Source organism: Dendrobates tinctorius, unplaced genomic scaffold (assembly GCF_039654945.1).
Source record: "Dendrobates tinctorius isolate UK_male_01 unplaced genomic scaffold, ASM3965494v1 ptg000303l, whole genome shotgun sequence".
Classification (NCBI taxonomy): Eukaryota; Metazoa; Chordata; class Amphibia; order Anura; family Dendrobatidae; genus Dendrobates; species Dendrobates tinctorius.
In genome coordinates, this window is record NW_027361970.1 from 1,724,486 (window position 1) to 1,747,630 (window position 23,145).

General features: G+C 44.3%; 1 protein-coding gene across 1 annotated transcript in view; it reads right to left on the minus strand.

Moving 5' to 3' along the window:
- Positions 1-23,145, minus strand: part of TECTA (tectorin alpha) — a 244,087-nt gene that overhangs the window by 11,148 nt on the left and 209,794 nt on the right. The window contains exons 21-22 of the mRNA XM_073560719.1: positions 20,129-20,216; positions 19,655-19,771 (exon numbers count right to left, since the gene is read on the minus strand). Of these exons, the coding sequence (XP_073416820.1) occupies positions 19,655-19,771; positions 20,129-20,216 (205 nt within the window). The remainder of the gene's footprint in view (positions 1-19,654; positions 19,772-20,128; positions 20,217-23,145) is intronic.

Here is a 23,145-nt window from a genome sequence, read left to right on the forward strand (position 1 = left end):
CTAGCATCTTCTTCCAGGATCGGTGCCATCTTGGTACTCCAAGGGTCCCGGAGCCTGGTTCCGCCCACCAGCTTCTGGTGGGCATATAATGCTTCCAGACAGCGGGACCTGCTGTCCACGCCACTCTCTCTCTCCCCTCTAGCTTCGGGTTGGCAGTGTTTTTCTCTGAAATGGAACCAGCTGGCCTTCTGATGGGGTATCGGAGACACAGGACACCGGTACCATGAGTTGCGGTGCTACAGCTGTCACTCTCTTTACACTGCTCTTTACCCCCCTAATCGCCAGCACCAGTTAGTGGGACAGTCAGTATGTCTAAGGGAGAGCCGTCCCATTCCTCCACCTCTTCATCTGCTACCGTGGTTACATACTTTGTATGTACCTCATGTAATGGCAGACTTCCTTCAGGTCAGTCATCCCCTCTGTGCCTGGACTGTAGTAAACTCACTGTATCACCTACACAGGAAAGCAGGAGCAGCCCCCCTTCCTTTACTGCCAGGACCTCTGCATTATCTCAATAGGCTGATGATCCTGCCTTGCCCACCGCCCAGTGATCATCTTTTGCCTCAGGGGACAGTGAGATTCCGTGCCCAGATTGGGCTTCCTCGTCTAAATCCATGGCCGATCTTACCAAGGTGTCGCAGACCTTGGTAACAGTACTCGACAAATTGCCACTTCAGACTCCAGTGGCTTCCGGCACACCGAAGGAGTCCTTTTTTGGGTCTTCAATAGGCCCTAAAAGGTTCAGACAGGACCGCCAGCCAAGGTCCCCTTCTCGCTCCATCTCACCGCTAGAGTTTGGCTGGCAGTCTGCATCATCCCGATCCTCCTCCCTGGAATCAGATGAGGCATTATCAGAGACACCCTCAGTGGATGGTTCAGAGTACGGGCCAGAGCATTCCCAGGACATCATGGATATGGTCCAGGGTCTCATTTCTACGGTCAAAGAGACCTTTAACATTCAGGACTCCCCATCCAAACCCGCTGATCAGACGTTTTCGTTTAAGCGGCATAAGTCCCCCTCCAAGGTCTTCGCTTCCCACAGAGACTTTGAGGAAGTGTTGGCCAGGGAGAGGGAGAATCCGACTAGGCAGATTCAGAGAGGAAGTCGTTTTGGGACCTTGTATCCCTCCCCTCCAGAACTCACCGCCAACTGGACAGTAGGGTGTTTCGTTTTGTATGGTAAAAATTAAAATGTCAAATTTTTGCAGACTTTGCTTACACCACGAGTCTCACTAATGTAAAAAGTATATATGCCAAATTTCAAGACGATCGAACAATATTTAGAGGTTGCACACTTTTATCAGTTTAATAAAAGTGCGCAAAAAACAGATTTTCAATATTAAGTATTTTTTTATTAGACATAAGCTTAGAATAATAGTGACAATAAACAGTAACATTGATAGGCAGTATCATACATATTAAATGATTTACACTAATGTGCTGTGAAAGATGCAACTCCTTCTTTTGTTCGCTTGGTGACGGCTTTTCTATGATACTCGACAACTCTTAACAAGAACTGTTTCTGTTGTTCATCTCTGATTGAATTATTAAACTTCTTTATCAGAGCAATGCCCCTTTCATACCCTAAGGGTATGTGCACACGTAAGCGTTTTTTTCGCGTTTTTCAAGCGTTTTTACTGGCAAAAAACGCTTTAAAAACGCTTAAAAGAAGCATCCCATTCATTTTAATGAATTCTGCACTTTTTGTGCATATTAATGCGTTTTTTCCGCGAAAAAAACACATCGCGGTAAAAAACGCAGCATGCTCATTAATTTTGCGGAAAAATCCACATTTCTAACTATTTTCTATGAGACTGGGGAATCTCCAGAAAAAAATGCATTAAAAAGCGTGCGTTTTTTATGCAAAAATGCGCGTTTTCTGGGAAGGAGTCCGGTTTTCAGTCCGGAATTTTCTGCATATGTGGGTACATAGCCTAAGAGCATTGATGGAGTTTCTCAGTGTATCACTGCAATATTCTTCTATGTCGTGGATTCCAAACAATTCAAAGAATGTCTTGGTTTTACTTGTAACAAAATTGCTGAGGTCTTTTCCTTCAAAAACTAGGTTTTTACCTTCCAACCGTTTCAGTTCCTTTTTCTTTTCAGGTTTCATTCTTAAATTTTCAAACATCTTATCCTTCTCAGCCTGACCGATACGTTCATCCAAAAATGCCAATCCTGTTAGTTTCTGACAGATACCAAATGTGTCTCTCAGCCACTGTGATGGCACCTTCTCTGACATCTTTATCTGGATAATATTACAAAAGCTGTAGCATCTCCAAATCATTCTTTGGAGCCCATCGTCTTATACAATTGCCTCGTGCCAAAAGTGGACATATATCAGACAGGCAATACGTGCTACTTTTCTTATTCCTTTCAATTCGGTATTAGACATATGCAATTGTTTAGTAAATTGCACAATTTTGAGTACATATATGGCCTTTGCCATCCACCTTGCTTCAGTCAGAGCCCCTGGAACCCTAAATTCAAAATCGTTTTCATCTCAACCTCCAAGATATAGAAGTGATAGTTGTAATAGCTCTTTGTAATCTTCTCTTGAATGATTGCCATCTTTCAAGACATTGATGAGGTAGTCCACCATTTTCACACGTTGTTCTTCATTTTCAGTCGTAATTCTGCCGGAGACACACTGACTCTAAAGCAATCCCCCTTCGTGTACAAGGACTTCTGTTTAACTTCTGCTTTTTATAGCACCTTTAAAAATCCATTTTTTTTATTTTTTATTTCCTGCATCTGGGTCGCCCTCGCTCGCCCAGGGCAGCGGGGTACTCAGTACAGGGCCAGTGTCAGGTGGGAAAGCTTCATGGCAGCTGTGACCCAGTTCGTGGCCCTGGGTGCCCAATATCAATGGCGGTGATGTTAATGGTGTTAAAGTTTATATGAATAGTTTGTGACGCCACCCGTGGTGCTTGGCAAGGGAGATGATAAGCCAACGCTGCATACAGATCCGCTGGGACTGATGGTGTGGTGCAGCAGAGATGGTATAGCTCCCCACAGGTGGAGCTGTAGTCTCAGGGCAGTGTAGGTGCAATGGATGAGGAGAGGCGCAGAATGGTATGGATGCTGGTACTCAGGTGTAACAGTGCGGGAATAACTGGAGGACACCAGAGTATGCGGTTCCAAAGCTTTACTCACTGTTTGCAGTTCACACAACTGCCTGCCTCCGTACTGTGTTCTCTAGGTCAGGGCTCCAGCCAACCTCCAGGCAGGATAGGATTCTCCCTTCCACACTCCGCCAACATGTACCTTACTGAACGACTCCTCCAATGCGCCTTTAGGTGTGAAGCACTCCAGTACTTAGTTACCCTGGAATGCCTCTCTCTAGGTGTTCCTAGTCTTTACTTGTATGACAGACAGCTGTAGTCTGCTTCGGGGACTCCTCACTGCGTTCCGGCTCTCTATTCAGTTGCTGTTGTGTTCCAAGTCTATGATGGGAGCAAGGCGTTAGCGGCTCACAACTCCTCCGGTGTCTGTTGCCGGACATAATGATCCAATCAACCTCGGGGACCGGGCCCCGGCCTTTGCGCTCTCTGGACTGGAAGGGTTCTCTATCTTTCTTCAACCAGCTTCCCACCGTCCTTCTATTCTCCTTCGTTCCGATCTGTTCTCTCTCTCTTCTGGAAGGTTAGGTTATCAATCTTATCAGTGTCTTTCTCTGGTCTTTCTCGTGCCAGCAGCCCAGATCACTGGGACCTGCTGCACCACGTCCCTCAGACACCCATCTTCTCTCGTCTCTCTCCTCTAACCAACTACTCACTAACTCTCACTCTTCCCACTCTTTTGTATCATCTCACTCCACCCGCCTCCCAGCACATCTCGTGTTACGAAGCAGGGTTCCACGAGGGGTGCTCTGCTAACCCCCAGCCTGAAGCTGTTAGGTGGCCCCACTGAACTATCCTGTGTGTGGAATGCAGGTGTGGAGTGTGGTCAGGAGTTCCCACCCTACCTGGATGGTGGGGCACTACACCTTAGGAGAAGGTGCAGTACCTCTGTGGCGACTGAAGCCTCAGGGGCGCCACATACCCCCCGTTAAACACAGCATGTCCGCGGGCTGCAAGACAACAAAAGGTACAATACAGGAACACACAAAAAAAATTTAAATGCTGTTTAACAATACTTATCTAATCTTCCTAATGTAGGCGGTACATCTCTTAAACATTACAAACAGGCTAACTTCCTATCTTAACATCAAAAATTTACCTAAGTGCAATTCATAATTCACAGTGCTATACTCAACACATTTTCGTTATTACATTTACTATCAATTATTCTCTTTTTCTTTCTCTCTTTCTACTGGACGCAAGACACTGACCATCTGCACTTGGCCTGTCACCTGTCACTTTCAATTCTTCAGTCTTTATTCAATTCTCACATTCTATCTCAAAACTTTTCTAATTCTATAAAAGACATTTACTTTTCATAAGACAAAACATTATCAAATACTTTTTCATAAAACATTCAAAATTCTTGCAAAGTGCAGAACACTGCTCCCAGCCAGGATTTCTTGCAGTGTCCCTTGAGGTAGACATCATTCTTCGAAAAGTGTCCATTCAAAAACATCATCTTCGCAAAGAGTCTTTATATGTAAAACCAAGAGAGAGCACCCAAAGGGGTGCAAACTATTTACAAGAAAGTTTTGGATCACACAGCGTTCATGATCTCCACAGTTCCATTTGTAGAAAAGCACTGCCAATCAGAAGCAGGCAACAAAAGTGCTACCGTACAAACATGATCGCAAAACAGGGCACAACTGGTGCAAACAAAACCCTCCTGGGTAGCGAGATTTTGTAAATTATTTTTCTTCTACTGGTGATCCTCTCCTGGGGTTCTGGAAGCTGAACTGGAATTGTTCTCAGAGGTGGTATCATCGTCAAGAGGTGGTTCCACTGTTCTGGTACGCGGTCTGGCTCCTTTGGCTTCTGCAGCTTGCCGGCTCAGACAGGCAACTACCTGGGGATTTGGCAGTGAAGGAATCCCGAAATCACCATCCAAAAACGATCCAGATCCCCTTCTGGTCTGTAGATGTTGAATCTGGCACGCCGGCTCCAACCGTACCCCCACCAGCATGGTCCTCCTCCTCCTTTCCATCAACCCATTAGGAAGGCCGGGATATATACCTGGGAGCTCCCAGTGGTGCGACCTCTGCTCCGGTGTAGGCGTGGTGGTGGCGGGCGCTGCCCGGGGAGATATCGAGGGTGGCGGTGGAGCCAATAGCAGCAATAGCAGCTCCGGTTCTGCAGCCGCGCCAGGTACAAGCAGGGGCTCCTCTTCCTCCGCTTCAGCTCCCTGGGCTGTGTGCAACTCCTCCGGTATCAGCGGCAAAGAAGGGACAGAGTACGCTGCTGGTGGCATGGCAGCAGCTCCAAACTCCGTGGGGTCTGCCAGGAAAAGATCTGGTGCAGCAGCGGCGGGTACCGGTGTCACGGGTACTGCAGGTGTAGGCCCCTCCTGGGCGCGCTGCCGGCTCAGTCTCCCCAAGGCCTCCTGCCTCAGCCGCAGCCGGGTGGTCAACGTGACTATTCTTCCAAATGCCGACAGTTCATCTCGTGGATCGGGTTGGAGCCGTCAGCCATGGTGCCGGGGGTTTGCACTTCCCCACACTCCGCAGGCCTACTTCCCTCACTCTCCAAAATGGCGTTCTTCTTCTTGCTCCGCCCTTCTGCTCGCCACTGGCTTCCTCTGCCCCTCCTTCTGGGGGCGGCATCTTCTTCCAGCGCCTCCATACCAAGCCAGTATATGAACCCCTCGGGGGGTGGGCCATGCATCTGTCACATAGTAATTCAGGCAGGGACGACCCAATACTCTTCGCGGTCTTTTCTTAGGACCTCCCATCTCTTCACGCCCTTCTTCTCCGCACCAGCGGCCATTTCTAATGTCCATTTTACAGTCCATTAAATTTGGTCTTTTGCACATTTTCAAAAGTTATAAATCCAAGGCACACAGAACCCGATGGCATCGGGTCTCGTCATCCTGTTCGTGACGCTAAAATTGGGTCCAAATCATTAAGGACGCGACCGGGGGCAGAAGCTCCCTTCTCCCTCAGTCCAAGTTTCGCCGAGAACCCCTAAAACGAAATTCCCAACCTTTTCATACCTTTTGTCGTACTCCGACGACAGATGCTTATGCCCAAGGCTCACAGAGATCACAGGCACTTAAGGACAAGAAGAAAGTGTCTTTTCGGGTCACCCCTTCATGGCAAATCTGCCAGGTCTGGGCCGGGCAGACCCTTTTCAGCCTGACACTTACAAGGTTCCCAACTTTTTTCCCAAGCTAGGAGGCCATCTTCTCTTCTTCCAGGATCATTTGGCTGAGTTCGGTAGAAGATGCTTGGGTAAAAGAGGTAGTATCCACAGTATACAAAATAGACAAACTCGATTCCGCGAGACCGTTTTTTGTATCCCGGCCACCAAGAGACGCTTCTTTTGCTCCAGGTTTTTTTGCAGCCATCTCCTCCCTGCTCAGCTCAGGAGTAATCATCCCCATTCCCGAGCAGGAACATTTCACAGGTTTTTACTTAAACCTTTTCGTGATACCAAAGAAAGATGGCTCAGTTCTGCCAATACTAGACCTCAAGATACTAAACAAGTGGGTTCGCCTACGTCGCTTCAGGACGGAGTTGATTAGCTTGGTGATTGCTTCTATGAAGGAAAAGGAATTCCTGTGCTCCATAGACATTCGGGACGCCTACCTGCACGTTCCTTTTTTTCCAGGTCACCAGAAATTCCTGTGCTTGACTATCCAGCAGGATCATTTTCAGTTTGTGGCCCTACCATTTGTTCTGGCAACAGCCCCCAGGGTATTTACAAAGATTTTGGCGGCACTGGTAGCCATTAAAATGGTCAAGAGCATAGTGCTAGTCCTGTATCTCAATGATATTCTCATCAAGGCACCATCCTTCTCTCAAGCTCAGGAAAACATATCTGTTGTCCTCAACACTCTGACCCAGTTTGGATGGCTTATCAACAGGGAAAAATCCTGCCTTACGCCAACACAGCGCCTAGAGTTCTTAGGCATGCTATTCGACACCAGTTGGTCAAGGATTTTGCTCCCCGAAGGGAAAAGGACAACTCTCCAGCAGGGAATTCTCTTTCTGTTAGAATCCCAACTCCTGTGTTTCTGCTCTGGCATGAAGGTCCTGCGGAGGATGGTAGCAGCTTCAGAAGCAATCTCATTTGCCCTGTTCCACTCCAGAACACTGAAGAGAGACATCCTCCTTCCGTGGGACAGGTCCATCCCTTCTCTGGATCGCCTTTTTTGCCCTTCTATCCAGGCAAGACAGTCCCTCAGGTGGTGGCTAACCTCCCCTCGTGTTCATCTGGGTCGATCTTTCCTTCCTTTCCACTGGAAGGTGATAACCACGGATGCCAGACTACTAGGCTGGGGGGTGGTATTCCGTAAGTTGATGGCTGAGGGACGTTGGTCGACTCAAGAATCCTTGCTGTCGATCAACATTCTCGAGTTAAGGGCCATCCTTCAATCCCTCTTTCATTGGGAAGGGCTCCTCAAGGGCCAGCCGGTCCAGATTCAAACGGACAATGTCACAGCAGTGGCATATATCAACCACCAAGGGGGGACCCGGAGTTCCCGGGTGATGGCCGAGGTATCCAAAATCTTCAGCTGGGCAGAACCATTGCCTTTCTCAGCTGGGAAGGGCTCACAGCAGGGGAATGGCCCCTACATCAGGAAGTATTTTTCCAGATCTGTCTTCAATGGGGGACCTTGGATGTGGACCTTCTGGCGTCTCAGCAGAACAGAAAGGTCCAACAGTTTGTCTCCAGGTCCCACGCTCCTCTTGCAGTAGGGGTCAATGCTCTGGCCATTCCATGGTCACAGTTCAGACTCCCTTACCTGTTCCCTCCCCTTCTTCTCCTTTCCAGGTTGATGAAGGAGGCGGAAGGGGTGCCGGTCATACTGATTGCTCCGTATTGGCCCAGAAGGACCTGGTTTGCAGAGGTAATCAATCTCCTCGCAGACGCCCCCTGGAAACTCAACGACAGACCAGATCTTTTGACTCAGGGACTGTTCTACCACCCGAATTCTCGATTGCTCAATTTGACGGATTGGCCATTGAAACCATGATACTGAGAGCGGCCTGGTTTTCGGACCAGGTGATCAGCACAATGATCCAGGCAAGGAAGCCTTCTTCTTTCAGGGTTTATCATCGAACCGGGAAGGTGTACTTTAGCTGGTGTGAATCTGATCACATCACACCTATGTCATGTTCCTTACCCTCTGTCCAAGCCTTTCTTCAGGCAGGGTTAAATGCAGGTCTGGCCCTGAGTTCCTTAAAGGGCCAAGTATCAGCACTCTCTATTCTTTTTCAGAAAAATTTAGCTTCCCGTCCGCAGGTCAAAACCTTTCTGCAGGGGGTGGCATACACAGCCCCTCCGTACAGGTCTCCAGTGACACCCTGGGATCTTAATCTGGTCCTGGGAGCTTTGACAGATTCTCCCTTTGAACCTCTCCAGAAGGTTTCCATGTCCTTTTTGTCCAGGAAGGTGGTATTTCTTGTAGCCATCACCTCCATCAGAGGTGTCTCAGAGTTGGCGGCCCTTTCATGTCGTCCTCCCTTTTTGATTCTTCACCAACATAAGGTTGTTTTGCGGCCTCCCACTTCCTTCCTTCCCAAGGTGGTGTCCACCTTTCACCTGAATGAGGATAAAATCCTTCCTTTGTTCTGTCCTGCTCCAACTCATCCTCTGGAGCGCTCTTTGAATAAGCTAGACCTGGTCAGGGTGATAAGGGTCTATCTATCTAGGAATACTCCCTTTAGGAAGACAGACTCGCTTTTTGTCATTCTGAGTGGTGCAAGAGGCCTGCCGACCTCTAAGGATACAATCGCCCGCTGGATCAGAATGGCAGTTCAGGAGGCCTACCGGGTTAAGAACAGGGTGCCCCCTTCGGGGGTTAAGGCTCATTCTACCCGGGCAGTGGGTGCCTCCTGGGAGGTGCACCATAGGGCATCAGCCATGCAACTGTGCAAGGTGGCTACCTGGTCGTCTGTTCATACCTTTTCATGGTTTTATAAGGTCCATACTTATGCTTCGGCGGACGCCAGCCTAGGCAGAAGAATTTTGCAAGCGGCAGTAGTGAGTTCTCCGACCTGAATGAAGTTCCTGTTTTCTCCCTCCCCAGGGACTGCTTTAAGACGTCCCATAGTTTCTGTGTTCCCCAATGAAGCAATAGAGAAAACAGGATTTTTAGTTGCTTACCGTAAAATCTGTTTCTCGGAGTCTTCATTAGAGGACACAGCACCCTCCCATGTTTATACTATTTGTTGTGATTATTTTAGTGGCTTTATGATGAATTCTCCTACAGCTTTCTCATTAACTGATTCTCCTACAGCTGTTCGGGGGGTGTATACTGCAGAGGCGGAGTTAACATTTTTTTCACGGCATAGTGTCAACCTCCTAGTGGCAGCAGCACACACCCATGGTAACTGTGTCCCCCAACGAAGGCTCCGAGAAACAGATTTCCAAAAATCCTGTTTTTCTAAACAATCTGTACTTTTGAATGATGCCAATCATTCTACCACATAGTGCATTGAAAAATGAGAAAAACATTCCAAGTGCATTAAAATTGCAAAAAAAAAGGGCAATCTAAAAAATTTTTTTTCTATTTACCTTTTTATTATATGGTAAATCTGACCTGGCAACATGATTCTCCAGGTCAGTACGATTACGCAAATACCAAATATGTATAGTTTTTTTATTTAAGTGGTAAAAAATTTGAAAATACGGTATGCAAAACAAAAAAAAATAGCTTTTGCCGCCATTTTCTGTGAACCGTAATGTTTTAAATTTTTGGGATTTGGGGCTGTATCAAGGCTTATTTTTTGCACACCAAGCTGATGTTTTACGCATACCGTACCATTGCGATCATAACTTATTGCATTTTATTGCAACCAAACAACTGTAATTCTGGTATCACAATTTTTTTTCTCGTTAAGCCGTTTACCGATTGGATTAAATTATTTTATATTTTGATAGATTGTACTTTTATGAATGCAACAAAACAAAATATGTGTATTTTTTATTTTTATTTTAACTGTTTTATTTTGAATGGGGTAAAAGAGGGGTGATTTGAAATGTTGAGCTTTTTTCATATTTGGTAAACTTTAAAAAAAAAAAAATTAAACTTTTTACTCTATTTAATAGTTTCCTTAGGAGCCTTGAAGCTGAGATTGTCTGTAGTAAAAATAATGAACTCCTATAAAAGCTAGCTACAGGCAGGCTTTCAGAGGAGATTTGTAATGACACCCGCAGCTGTTAAAGGCACATGATGGCTGATTACATCATCGTGCGAACCCGCATCAGGGAGCCCACATATGACGTTCCACATGTCAGTAAGGGTTTAATGACTAATAACCGCTTTTTTCATATACAGATTAGTGAAGAACACCTTAAGCAGTCAAAAAGAGGTCCCTTTTCTAGTATATATTCACAATATTCCACTTCCACAATTAAACCCTACCCCTCACTGTGCAGGCCATATTTTTCAAAGCTGACATTTTTCACTTTATGTGGTAAAACTTTGGAATGGTCCTATCGATCACAATGATCCTCTCATTGTTTTATATAGCACATTGCACTTTATGTATTTGATAAATTTAACCCCTTTCTGCACTTTGACGTACTATTCCATCCATGTGCCCTGAGCCCCTATGACCATGGACAGAAAAGTACGTCATACGCGATCAGCTACGCTCACGGGGGGATCACGGCCAGGTGTCAGCTGATTCATGGACCACTCCCGGCACTTTAACCCCCTGCATACTGTGATCAAACATGATCACAGCATTTTATGAGAAGTCAGAGGAGCTGTCAGCTGTGATAGCCCCTCTGCCTTTGAATCGGAGACCACGCGGCTTGACGCAGGGTCCTGATCGCTGCCATGGAGACCCGATGTCGTCATGATGACATCTGGGTTTCCAGAGCTCAGAGACTTCCTGACATGTGCAGTGAATGCCAGGAAGTATCTGAGGTTAGTGAGAAATTACATGCAGCACTGGCAGCTTCTATGACATGCAGATTTGCATGCCATATAAGTGATTAGCCTGCACAAAATAGGTGTCCCATAGTGGGAGACAGTGTAAAACATAGAATGAAATAAAAAATTTTTTTTAAAAGAATTGTAAAAATAATAAAAAAAAACATTTATTCCATCAATAAATCAATATATGAATAAAAAAATCTAAACAATAAAGGTATATATATTTAGTATCACCGCGTCCGTAATGACCCGACCTATAAAACTGTCCCACTAGTTAACCCCTTTAGTGAACACAATGCTTTATCATCATACCTCCGAACAAAGAGTGGAATAACACGCGATCAAAAAGACGTATATAAATAATCGTGGTACCACTGAAAACGTCATCTTGCCCTGCAAAAAACAAGCCGCCATATAGCTCCATCACTTGAAAAATAAAAAAAGTTATAGATCTCAGAATAAAGCGATGCAAAAATAATTTTTTTTTATAAAATAGTTTTTATTGTATAAAAGTGACAAAACATAAAAAAATGATATAAATGAGGTATTGCTGCATCGTGCAAGCCCGAAGAATAAAACTACTTTATCAGTTTTACCACACATGGAATGGTATAAACGCCCCCCCAAAGAAATTTATGAATTGCTGTTTTTTGTTCATTCTGCCTCCTAAAAATCGGTATAAAAAGCGATAAAAAATGTCATGTGCCCGAAAATGGTACCAATAAAAACATCAACTCGTCCCGCAAAAACAAGACCTCACATGACTCTGTGGGCCAAAATAAGGAAAAATTATAGCTCTCGAAAAGTGGTGATATAAAAACTATTTTTTGCAATAAAAAGCGTCTTTTAGTGTGTGACAGCTGCCAAACACAAAAACCCGCTATAGATAGAATCATAGAATCGTAGAGTTGGAAGGGACCTCCTGGGCCATCTGGTCCAACCCCCTGCTCAAAGCAGGATTTGCTAAATCAAACCCCCCTTTATCACCCCCTTAGTTATGGAAAAAATAATAAAATAAAAAAATGTATTTATTTCCATTTTCCCATTAGGATTAGGGTTAGGGTTGGGGCTAAAGTTAGGGTTAGGATTGAGGCTAAAGTTAGGATTAGGCTTTAGTATTAGGGTTAAGGTTGGGATTAGGGCAAGGATTAGGGTTAGGGTTAGGTTTGTGGTTAGGGTTATGGTTAGGGTTGGGATTAAGGTTAAAGGTGTGTTGGGGTTAGGGTTGGAGTTAGAATTGGGGGTTTTCACTGTTTAGGCACATCAGGGGCTCTCCAAATGCGACATGCGTCTGATTTCAAATCCAGCCAATTCTGCGTTGAAAAAGTAAAACGGCACTCCTTCCCTTCCGAGCTCTGCCATGCGCCCAAACAGTGGTTCTCCCCCACAAATGGGGTATTAGCATACTCAGGACAAATTGCACAACAACTTTTGGGGTCCAATTTCTCCTGTTACTCTTGGGAAAACAAAAAAAATTGGGGGCGAAAAGATCATTTTTGTGAAAAAAATAAGATTTTATATTTTTACTAGCTGAAGAGCCCGGCGCTGCCCGGGCATAGTAACTAACTACGGTTAGTTATAACAAATTGTATTGATTATATCTATATCTATCTATCTACATATATATATATATATATAAAGCTGAGTGTAGAGCCCCACCCACTCCGCATAGCCACATTCACTATAATATCCCAACTTATCCTGTCAGCCAGAGCTACCGGACAACAACCCCTAATATCCCACATCATCCCGTCAGCCAGAGCCACCGGACTACTACCTCTAATATCCCACATCATCCCGTCAGCCAGAGCCACCGGACAACTACCACTAATATCCCACATCATCCCATCAGCCAGAGCCACTGGACTACTACCTCTAATATCCCACATCGTCCCATCAGCCAGAGCCACCGGACTACTACTCCTAATATCCCACATCGTCCCGTCAGCCAGAGCCACCCGACTAATTCCTCTAATATCCCACATCATCCCGTCAGCCTGGGGTCAGAACCAGAGCATTTGAAGGCAATTACCCTGACCTCCATACCGGGGATCCCTTTAAGAGAGCCTTGGGTCAGAACCAGAAAGCTGAGTGGAATTGCCCTAACTTCTATAACGGGGATCCCTTTAAGAGAGGCCTGGCATCAGAACCAGAGCGCTGAGTGGATTTGCCCTAAATTCCATACCAATGATCCCTTTAAGAGAAACTGGGGTCAGAACCACAGAGCTGAGTGGAACGGTCCTAACTTCCATACCGGAGATCCCTTTAAGAGAGGCCTGGGGTCAGTACCAAAGCGCTGGATGGATTTGCTCTGACTTCCATACCAATGATCCATTTAAGAGGGAAGATGTGCCTATATGATGGAGGATGTGTGATGTGTATATGGGCATAGGAGGGGAGATTCATGTGCTCTGTGCTCCTTTTTGGGGGGCAGACAATGGCTGGGAGCTTATATTCGCAGGGATGCTAGATTTCTCCCACCATGTCAGTGTCTGCTGAGGTGTTGTCAAGTGGGAAAACTTGCTCATAGCAACCAATCTCAGCTCAGCATCTTTTAACCAGCACTGGTGAAATGAGAGATGCTTAGTGATTGGTTGCAAGGAAAACTGTTGCTCCTAGCAACCAATCATAGCTCAGCTTCTTTTGAACAGCTCTGTTGAAATGAAAGATGCTTCGTGATTGGTTGGTGATACACACACACACATTCAGTTTTATATATAGAGATGACTCTACATTATAAACTTTTGTGAAGCACTTGGGGGTTCAAAGTGCTCACCACACAAGTTCCTAAGGGGTCTACTTTCCAAAATGGTGTCCTTTCTGTGGGGTTTCCACTGTTTAGGCACATCAGGGGCTGTCCAAACACGATATGGTGTCCAATCTCAATTCCAGCCAATTGTGCATTGAAAAATCAAACGGTGCTCCTTCCCTTCCGAGCTCTGCCATGCGCCAAAACAGTGGTTTACCTGCATATATGGGGTATCAGCGTACTCAGGACAAATTGTACAACAACTTGTCACGCTCGCGCCTTGGCTGAATGGCGCGAGCCGGGGGTTGTGGCCCCACTGTGCCACAGACCAGACTACCCTGGAAGGGGCGTGACTGCGACAGCTACCTTGGTCTTCACTGGAGCCTCTGATGGTGAGGTCAGGCTTGTGCGGCAGGTAGCTGCCGGGTGCCACTCCAGGGTGGTGTCTGGCTGTGGCTGCTGATCCCACTCGGGAACAGGACACCTGGACAGGTGCGAGTGACAAGCAGGCTGAGACACTGGGCAAGCAGGCACGGCTTGGTACACTGGCAGGCAGGCACGGCTTGGAGACACTGGGCAAGCGGGCACGGCTTGGAGACACTGGGCAAGCGGGCACGGCTTGGAGACACTGGGCAAGCGGGCACGGCTTGGAGACACTGGGCAAGCGGGCACGGCTTGGAGACACTGGGCAAGCGGGCACGGCTTGAGAAGGAACAGGTAGGTACACACAGGAGGTGCAGGTATGGATGCAGGCAGGCAGGAGTGGAATATGAAGGAACAGGTTTGGACCTGTTCACACAGGAGGTGCAGGTACGGATGCAGGCAGGCAGGAGTGGAATATGAAGGAACGGGTTTGGACCTGTTCACACAGGAGATGCAGGTATGGATGCAGGCAGGCAGGCGTGGAATATGAAGGAACAGGTTTGGACCTGTTGACACGGGAGGTGCAGGTGAAGGCAGGAGTGGAGAGAGAAGCTGCAGAAAGAGGTTCTGCAGTGGCAGCAGGAGTAGAGCAAGGCTGAACCACAAGGTCTGTGGAGAGAAGCTGCATCAAGAGGTTCCGCAGCGGCAGCAGGAATGGAGCAAAGCAGAACCACAAGGTCTGTGGAGAGAAGCTGCAGCAAGAGGTTCTGCAGCGGCAGCAGGACTGGAGCAAAGAAGAACCACAAGGTCTGTGGCGAGAAGCTGCAGCAAGGGGTTCTGCAGCAGCAGGACTGGAGCAAAGCAGAACCACAAGGTCTGTGGAGAGAAGCTGCAGCAAGAGGTTCTGCAGCGGCAGCAGGAGCCGTGCAGACAGAGCGGCTAGAGTGCAGATGCACAGACAGGAAGGACACAAGGAAAAACACAGCAAGGAAGGGAGCCACGGACAAGGAGAAAGGGAGACTGATAGACAAAGGTAAGACTGAGTTCAGACAGAGACACAGACAAAGACACAAGGACCAAGACTCAAGGGCCAGGATATTCTGCCCCCTGGCAGGCGGACAAGGTACAAAGCGAGACAGAGTATTCCTACAGAGAAGGAGATACACAGAACAGGGCCTGGCTAGTTCAGCAGCAAGGAGCTAACTGCGTTTAGACATTGCACAGGCAATGTTTCAGTGGGAGTGGTGAAACTAAATAGTCAAGGGCTCCAGGTGATTGGTCAGGGACAGATTACCCAGGTACACCCAGACTGCATAAGAATCAGAGAGTTCAGGCGCCGCCCCCCTATACACACAGTCAGGAAACATGGAGAGCAAGCAGGAAAACAAGAGGCATAGCACATGGAGCTCAGGGCTGGCAACAGACAGATTTCACAGCATGGCTTGAAGCAGAAAGTAAGTTGGTGTGCGGGGGATGGGAGGCCATGCAGTGACGCCAGCAGGGTTGTTACACAACTCTTGAAGCCCAATTTCTCCTGTTATGAAGTACATTTTTTGTGGAAAAAAAGTTAAATGTTCATTTTTTTTAAACATTCCAAAAATTCCTGTGAAGCACCTGAAGGGTTAAACTTCTTAAATGTGGTTTTGAGCACCTTCAGGGGTGCAGTTTTTAGAATGGTATCACTTTTGGGTATTTTCTATCATATAGACCCCTCAAAGTGACTTCAAATGTGATGTGGTCCCTAAAAAAAATGGTGTTGTAAAAATGACATAACGTATAACTTCGTAACAAAAAAATCTTTGGATCCAAAATTGTGCTGATGTAGACATGTGGGAAAAGTTATTTCTTAACTATTTTGTGTGACATATTTCTCTGTTTTAAGGGCATGAAAATGTCAATGCTGGAAAATTGCGAATTGTTCAAAATTTTCACCAAATTTTCGCTTTTTTTTTTCACAAATAAATGCAAGTCATATCAAAGACATTTTACCACTGTCATGAAGTACAATATGTCACAAGGAAATATTGTCAAAATCACCGGGATCCATGGAAACGTTCCAGAATTATTACCTCATAAAGGGACAGTGGTCAAAATTGTAAAAATTGGCCCGGTCACTAACGTGCAAACCACCCTTGGGGGTAAAGGGGTTAAGTCAGTACGATTTGTGTATAGCTATGAAAATATCAAGAATGATGAAAATACAGAAAAAAATTATTGTTTCAAAACTAAACTTTGAATTTTTATGCTCTCAAGTCAGATAGTTATATGCCAATTGAATAGCTAATAATTAATGTTTGCCATATGTGTTTACGTCAGGATGATTTCTGAAACGTCCTTTGTTTTGTTAAAATGTTAGAAGGCTTTAAAGTTTAGTCCCAAATTTTCATTTTTTTTTTTAAATGTAAAAAATCATTTTTTTATGGAACACATTACTTTTAAAATGTCTATGTAAAAAAACCTTAACAAGACCTCTATTTAAGAACTGTACCCCTCAATTAGTAAAAAAAACGCATTCCAGAAGTTTGTTTAACCTTTAGGTGTGTTACAGGAATTAACACAATGTGAAATGAAAAATTTTAACATTTTATTTTTTTCATTAAAGTATTATTTTAGCTTCAATTTTTTGTTTTCACAAAGAGTAATAGGAGAAAATAGACCTCACTATTTGTTACAAAATTTCTCCTGAACACAGCAATACCCAAACCAGTCACATGTACGTCAGCATCAGCTGTTGGCCTCTGATTGGCCAGCAGTGGGTATTGGAGAGCATGCAGCCGGTGAGTTCCCTATGCCGCAATACACTTCAACTAAATGTGGGTCCGAGGACGCACATCCAGTTGAAGTTTCTGCAGGCATCAGTGGGCCCTCTACCTGTGCGGACCTGGTTGCGACCTCTATGGCTGCAATCTTAGCGCCTGTGGTTATTATAAAACTCACACAAATTGGATCTGTCATTAAAATTGTTTTACTTAGATTTTTGGGTGATTTGGAATCCAGCCAACAATCAGTTTCCATTAACTGTTGAAATTTAATTTTCTTCGTAACAAATGAAACAATTTCTATCAGTAAAGATTTTCAATGTAAATATTGTTCATCAGAGTGGACGTGTGTGATTTAAGTGTTCCCCTGTTTTTTAGCAGTGTATTGTATATATACACATGCATTTTCTTACTTGTCTTTTAACAATCAAGATTTTTTTACAGCATAAATATTTCATGCTTTGTACTATTATTGTCGATTTAGTGAAGCAACTCACATGTCCCAAGACCATTGACCACGATGGTGGTCGTTAGAATTGAGCAACTTTGGTCGGATCGGGTTTCATGAAACAAAATTTGTTTCAGATGAAACTGGTCCGACTAGGGGAAAAAAAGTTGGAGTTTCGTCCGAAACCCAACCCCAATGCAAGTCAATGGGGAATAAAAGTTGGCATTGAGTGGATGAATGTCATCCGCTCAATGCCGACTTTTATTTCCCATTGACTAGTGGTCGGTACTCACTTAATGGGGGCAGCTCTTTTTTTCTATTTACTGGCCCGCTGTGACGTCACATATGCATCACGCTACAACAATGACCGCACCAGGTTGGCTAATCAAAAGTAGAGCTGCAGATGGTGTGGGGTAAGAAGCGGCTCTTCTGCTCCCATCCAATGACTACAGACCACTGTTGTGACTGATCCGTACAAACTGATTCACACTAATATTCCCCGTTCTTTGAACTTCTCGTGAAAAATCTGTTTTTCATACAAAAGTGCAATATGTTGGGAAAAATCATTACCAACATATTTTCATATAAATTGACGCATCAAAGATTTCTTAACCCCTTTCCGACATAGGGCGTAAATTTGTTGAACTTACTCCCTTTGATGTGGGCTCCAGCGGTGCCCACATGATCCATGACAGCTTGACAGCGGCATTTAACATGCGCTTCCAGCAATCGCGCCGGAAATCCGCCCATCGGTGCCCCTGTCATGTGATCGCGGGTCACTGATGGGTTGGCATGACAACTAGAGGTCTGCCGGATTGTTATGAGCACCGCTTGGTGGTCGGTGCTCATAGCAAATGAGGTATTCTGCTACATAGAGGCGATCTGATCATCAACTGTATGTAGCAGAGCTGATCGGGTTTTGCCAGCTTCTAGTCTCCCACGGAGACTATTGAAGCATGCCAAAAGTAAAAAAAAATGTTTTTAAAAATATAAAAGTATGAAAGTTCAAATCACCCCCCTTTTGCCCCATTCAAAATAAAACAATAAAAAAATCAAACATACACATATTTGGTATCGCCGCATTCAGAATCGCCTGATCTATCAATGAAAAAAGAATTATCCTAATCAATAAACGGCGTAATCAGAAAAAAGTAAAAACGCCAGAATTACGTTTTTTTGGTCGCCGTGACATTGCATTAAAATGCAATAACTGGCGATCAAAAGATTGTATCTGCACCAAAATAGAATCAATAAAAACATCAGCTCGCCACGCAAAAAATAAGCTGTCACCAAACACATAAAATGCAGACTCTATGGGTATCGGAAAATGGTGCATTTTTTTTCTTTTTTGAACAAAGTTTGGAATATTTTTTTCACCACTTAGATATAAAAGAACTCAGACATGTTTGGTGTCTATGAGCTCATAACGTCCTGGAGAATCATAATGGGAGGTCAGTTTTAGCATTAAGTGAACCTAGTAAAATAGCCAAACAAAAAACAAGTGTGGGATTGCACTTATTTGCAATTTCACCGCACTAGGATTTCTTTTTCCCCTTTTTGGAGTACGCAACTTTATAAAACCAATGAGGTCTTTCACAAGTACAACTCATCCCACAAAAAACAAGCTCTCACATGGCCATATTGATTGAAAACGAAAACGCAAAACTACCTCTGGTCATTAATGGGATAAATCTGTCTTCACACTAAAGCATTTTAAATGACTTATGTCCTGATGATAACAGTGAGGATCTGAGGCATCTGGTCATGCCATTCCTTTTCATGCTATGTAACATGTCTTTGATCTTCCTAAAAATGTGAAGTCTGAGAAAAGGGGAAACGGTGATCATGTTTACACTCCACATGAAGCCGTGGGTGGAGGCTGGCCTCATCTGGGTCCTGTCTTTTTTCAATGGGCCACATTGCAGCTGTCTGTATGGTATTTAGTCTATTGATTGATTATTTCAAGAACAGACAATGCTCATGCATTTCAATGTAAAGAATTCTATGAAAATGACCCGACACTGAATACTACTAAATATTGTATAGATAAGGTTATGTTCACATTTGTGTTATGGTTTCCATTTATCACAAAAACAATAATGCATAGACAGATCAGTTATATGACTGATACTACTGTGCATGGACTCCCAGTGGGATCCACCAGATTCCTCTGAGGCATGCTTTCTGTCATAAATGACCGAACCTGGGCAGGTTATTACGGTGCAGATATCAAAGAAGTCTAAGATGTTGCTAAAACAGATTTTTTTCTTTACAAAACCCTGGTAAATTGTTTCTTTCATAGTTAGCAAGGATTTGCCTTACCACGGCAACTTCTTCCATCTTCCTGAAGGGTCCCGGTAACGCAACTACAAATTGGTCCATCCAGTCTACTTGTACAGATTTGCTCACACCCTCCATTTTCCTCACACCAGTCCAAACCTAAGAGATTAATAAGAGATACGAGTTTACTCATATAACTTTATGACATCAATATGCCATGGTTTCGCTTACATAGTGTGTGCGAGTAAAGTAGGATATCTAGTTTGTAGACTGTCCTGGAGTGTGAAGCAATATGAATGAATCCTGTGCAAGTCCTACATTGACATCCAACAGAAATAAGGAAACAAAGACAGCTCAACTCTTTTCTTATAGCTGGATGCACCACAAAATACTCTCGTCTAGATTTGTTTAGTGCTAAGTACAAACTTATTACACATCTGTATTCTGCATAAGAAAATTAAAGAAATATAATAGCAAAGCAGCACAGAGTGAAAAGCAAAAATAGAAAATACTAACGTTTTCTTCTAATCGGGCCAACAGAAATGATTTGCTCTTTGGAGTCTTGCACATGATCACTGGCACTCCTGGAATTCTGTGGACAATTCTGCCAAAGTGTAAAAATATAGAATTACATGAGCATTTATACATTTGAATAAGTACATAGTAGGGGAATTAGACATTATTTCTTGATACTCCATGAGGAAGCGAGACCATGCGAAACACACATTGGGGAATATGCGTCTGTGGTAACTCTGCATTGTGTATCAGATTATGGGTAAGAGTATTTTTGTCATGTGCATGAGAATAGATGGGTACAAGTGTGTTTATATCTATAAAATGTAGGTTCTGACAATTGTGACTATTATTTGGAGTTTAAAATATTGACCTCAATTGTAATTATCTTCTATTGCAACATGCAGCTCTCAGTTGCCAATGTTCTGGCTTTTGTCATCTATGTTTTTGGTTTATTAAATAATTGTTTACACATGTAAATCTAATACATTTTTTTTATCTAAAAGCTCCTTTCTTTGTTATTGCATAGCATAGTAGGTAGTAGGGGAATTAGAAAAAATCTTGTGGTTCCACTCCAATGCTGGATTGTATTAGTAAAAAATGAATAAAACATATAATAGTTACATTTTAAGTGGAATCACACATTAATTTACTATACTGTACATATGGATTGCCTTTTTGCTTCTTTGGGGCTTCTAGAGAGCGGTAAAGCAAAGGATGGTCTGCAGCATTTCCGCAACTCCCTGCCGCGGGTAAAACACATGTGAAATTCGCATGCATTTTACTGCAAAACACAAGCATCTTGCAAGGGTTTTTAGCTTGCAGAATGCTTGCGCTTTCCAAGCGATTTGAAGCATCGCTTGGAAAAGTGACTGACAGGTTGGTCACACTCGTCAAGCATAGTGCTTGACAAGTGTGACCAACTTTTTACTATTGATGCTGCCTATGCAGCATCAGTAGTAAAAGGTAATATGTTAAAAATAATAAAAAAAGTTGAGTATATCCCTATTTTTTATTTAATTCTATTTTTTACAGGAGTATGGTACCCAGGGCATGGAGGAGAGTCTCCTCTCCTTCTGACCCTGGGTACCATCCCCACATGAAGCGCTCACTTTACGCATGGTGGGCATAGCCACATGCGTAAAGTGAGCGTTTCAATGCAATACTATGGTGGCGGAATCGCTGCGATTCCTCAGAAATAATGTACATGCTTCGGATTGTACCGCTATGTGATTCTGCAGCGGTAAAATCCGCAGCATGGGCACAGCAACTGCGGAATCCCATAGGATTGCATGGGGGGTGCGTTTTATAAGCGTTTTTTTTAAGCGCTTCCGCTGCGGCAAAAATGCAGCGGAAACGCATAAAAAATGCAATGTGGGCACATAGCTTAATAGGTAGTGAGAACATATGCAGGAATCCAGTAATAACCGGTGATTATACAATTTTATCAAACGGGTGACGTTGTGTAATTGATAGCCTGCTGGGCTCCACAGGAGACTGATTTTAGCTATACACTGCAATACTATGGTATTGTAGTATATATAGTACAAACGATCAGATTCTAGTCCCCCAAGGGGACTTAAAAGTAAACCTAAAATAGTGTTCTTAAAAGTATAAAATAAAAATATATAAAAATTCTAAATCACCTCCCTTTTACCCCTTGAAAAATCTAGAAATAAGAAAACCATATTTGGTATCACAGCGCCGGGTATCTATCTAGTCTAGGAAAATATAAAATTAATTAACCTGTACAATAAAAGCCATAAAGTGAAAACATCAATATGCCAGAATTGTGTTTTTTTTTATTTTGTTTGCCCCAACTCCATCAAACAATACAATAAAAGATTATCAAAATGTCCGTTTTGGAAGTGCATTGAGCTGCAGGGTGAATTGAAATCTCTTTAAATCTTCTGCCTGAGCGAGTGTGAGCGAGCTGAGTGTGACCAGAGCGTAAGTGCGAACAGTGGTAAGTGTCTGACTTGTGATTCAGTGACTTTGGATTCAGGGAGTTTCCAAGGGAGGAATTACTGAATTGCTATTTGTATTTTACGAATACTTTGCATTTCTTTTTACTTATCTTTTCTGTCTTGTGCAATCCCCATTAGGAATGTGCTCCACTATTGCCAATGCCATCCAGTGTATATCTTGCCACATGTATGCAATCCTTGAACAGCCAGTCGAGAGTGCTAACTGCTGTGTGAGATGTGAGCACGTTGTGCATTTGGAAGCCCAGATACTGGATCTAAATGTGCAGCTGGCAACACTGAGATCCATAGACAATATGGAAAGGAGTCTTCAATGGGACAGATTAAGGGGGGATGCTAGGTTGGAGCAGCAGGACAGTGAGGTAGCTAGCTGGGTGACAGTTAGAAGGTGGGGTAGAGGGAAGAGCACCAGGGAGGCTAGTCCTGATCTGGCACACCCCAATAAGTTTGCTAAGTTGGCAGATGAGGGGAATGTTAGTGCAGGAGTAGCACTGCTGCAGCAAGGCATGTCCTCTGAAAGCCGGAGGAGTGTCTGCTCTAGTAAGGGGGGAAATAGGAGAGCAGGGCAGGCCAGACAGGTGCAGGAAGTGGGGGACTCAATGATTTCAGGGAATTAGGCTGTAAGCTTAAAGCAAGGACCTCCAAGGTGGTATTTTCTGAAATACTGTGTGTACCACGTGCCACACAAGAGAGGCAATGGGAGAATAGGGAGGTTAATAAGTGGCTCAAGAATTGGTGTAGGAAGGAGGGGTTTGGGTTCCTGCAGAACTGGGTCAACTTCTCAGTTGGCTACAGGTTCTACGCTAGGGACGGACTGCATCTCAATGGGGAGGGTGCAGCTGTACTGGGGAGAGAATGGCTAGAAGGTTGGAGGAGTGTTTAAACTAGGAACTGGGGGGAGGGCAATCATTTTATAGGCGGGGAAGACAGTGCAGATAGTGACCAGGGCACAAGTAATGAAATTCGGGGTGGGGGTGGCATGGGGGATGGGATTAAAACAGTTAATAATTTAAGAAAGAATAGAGGTACAGAGAG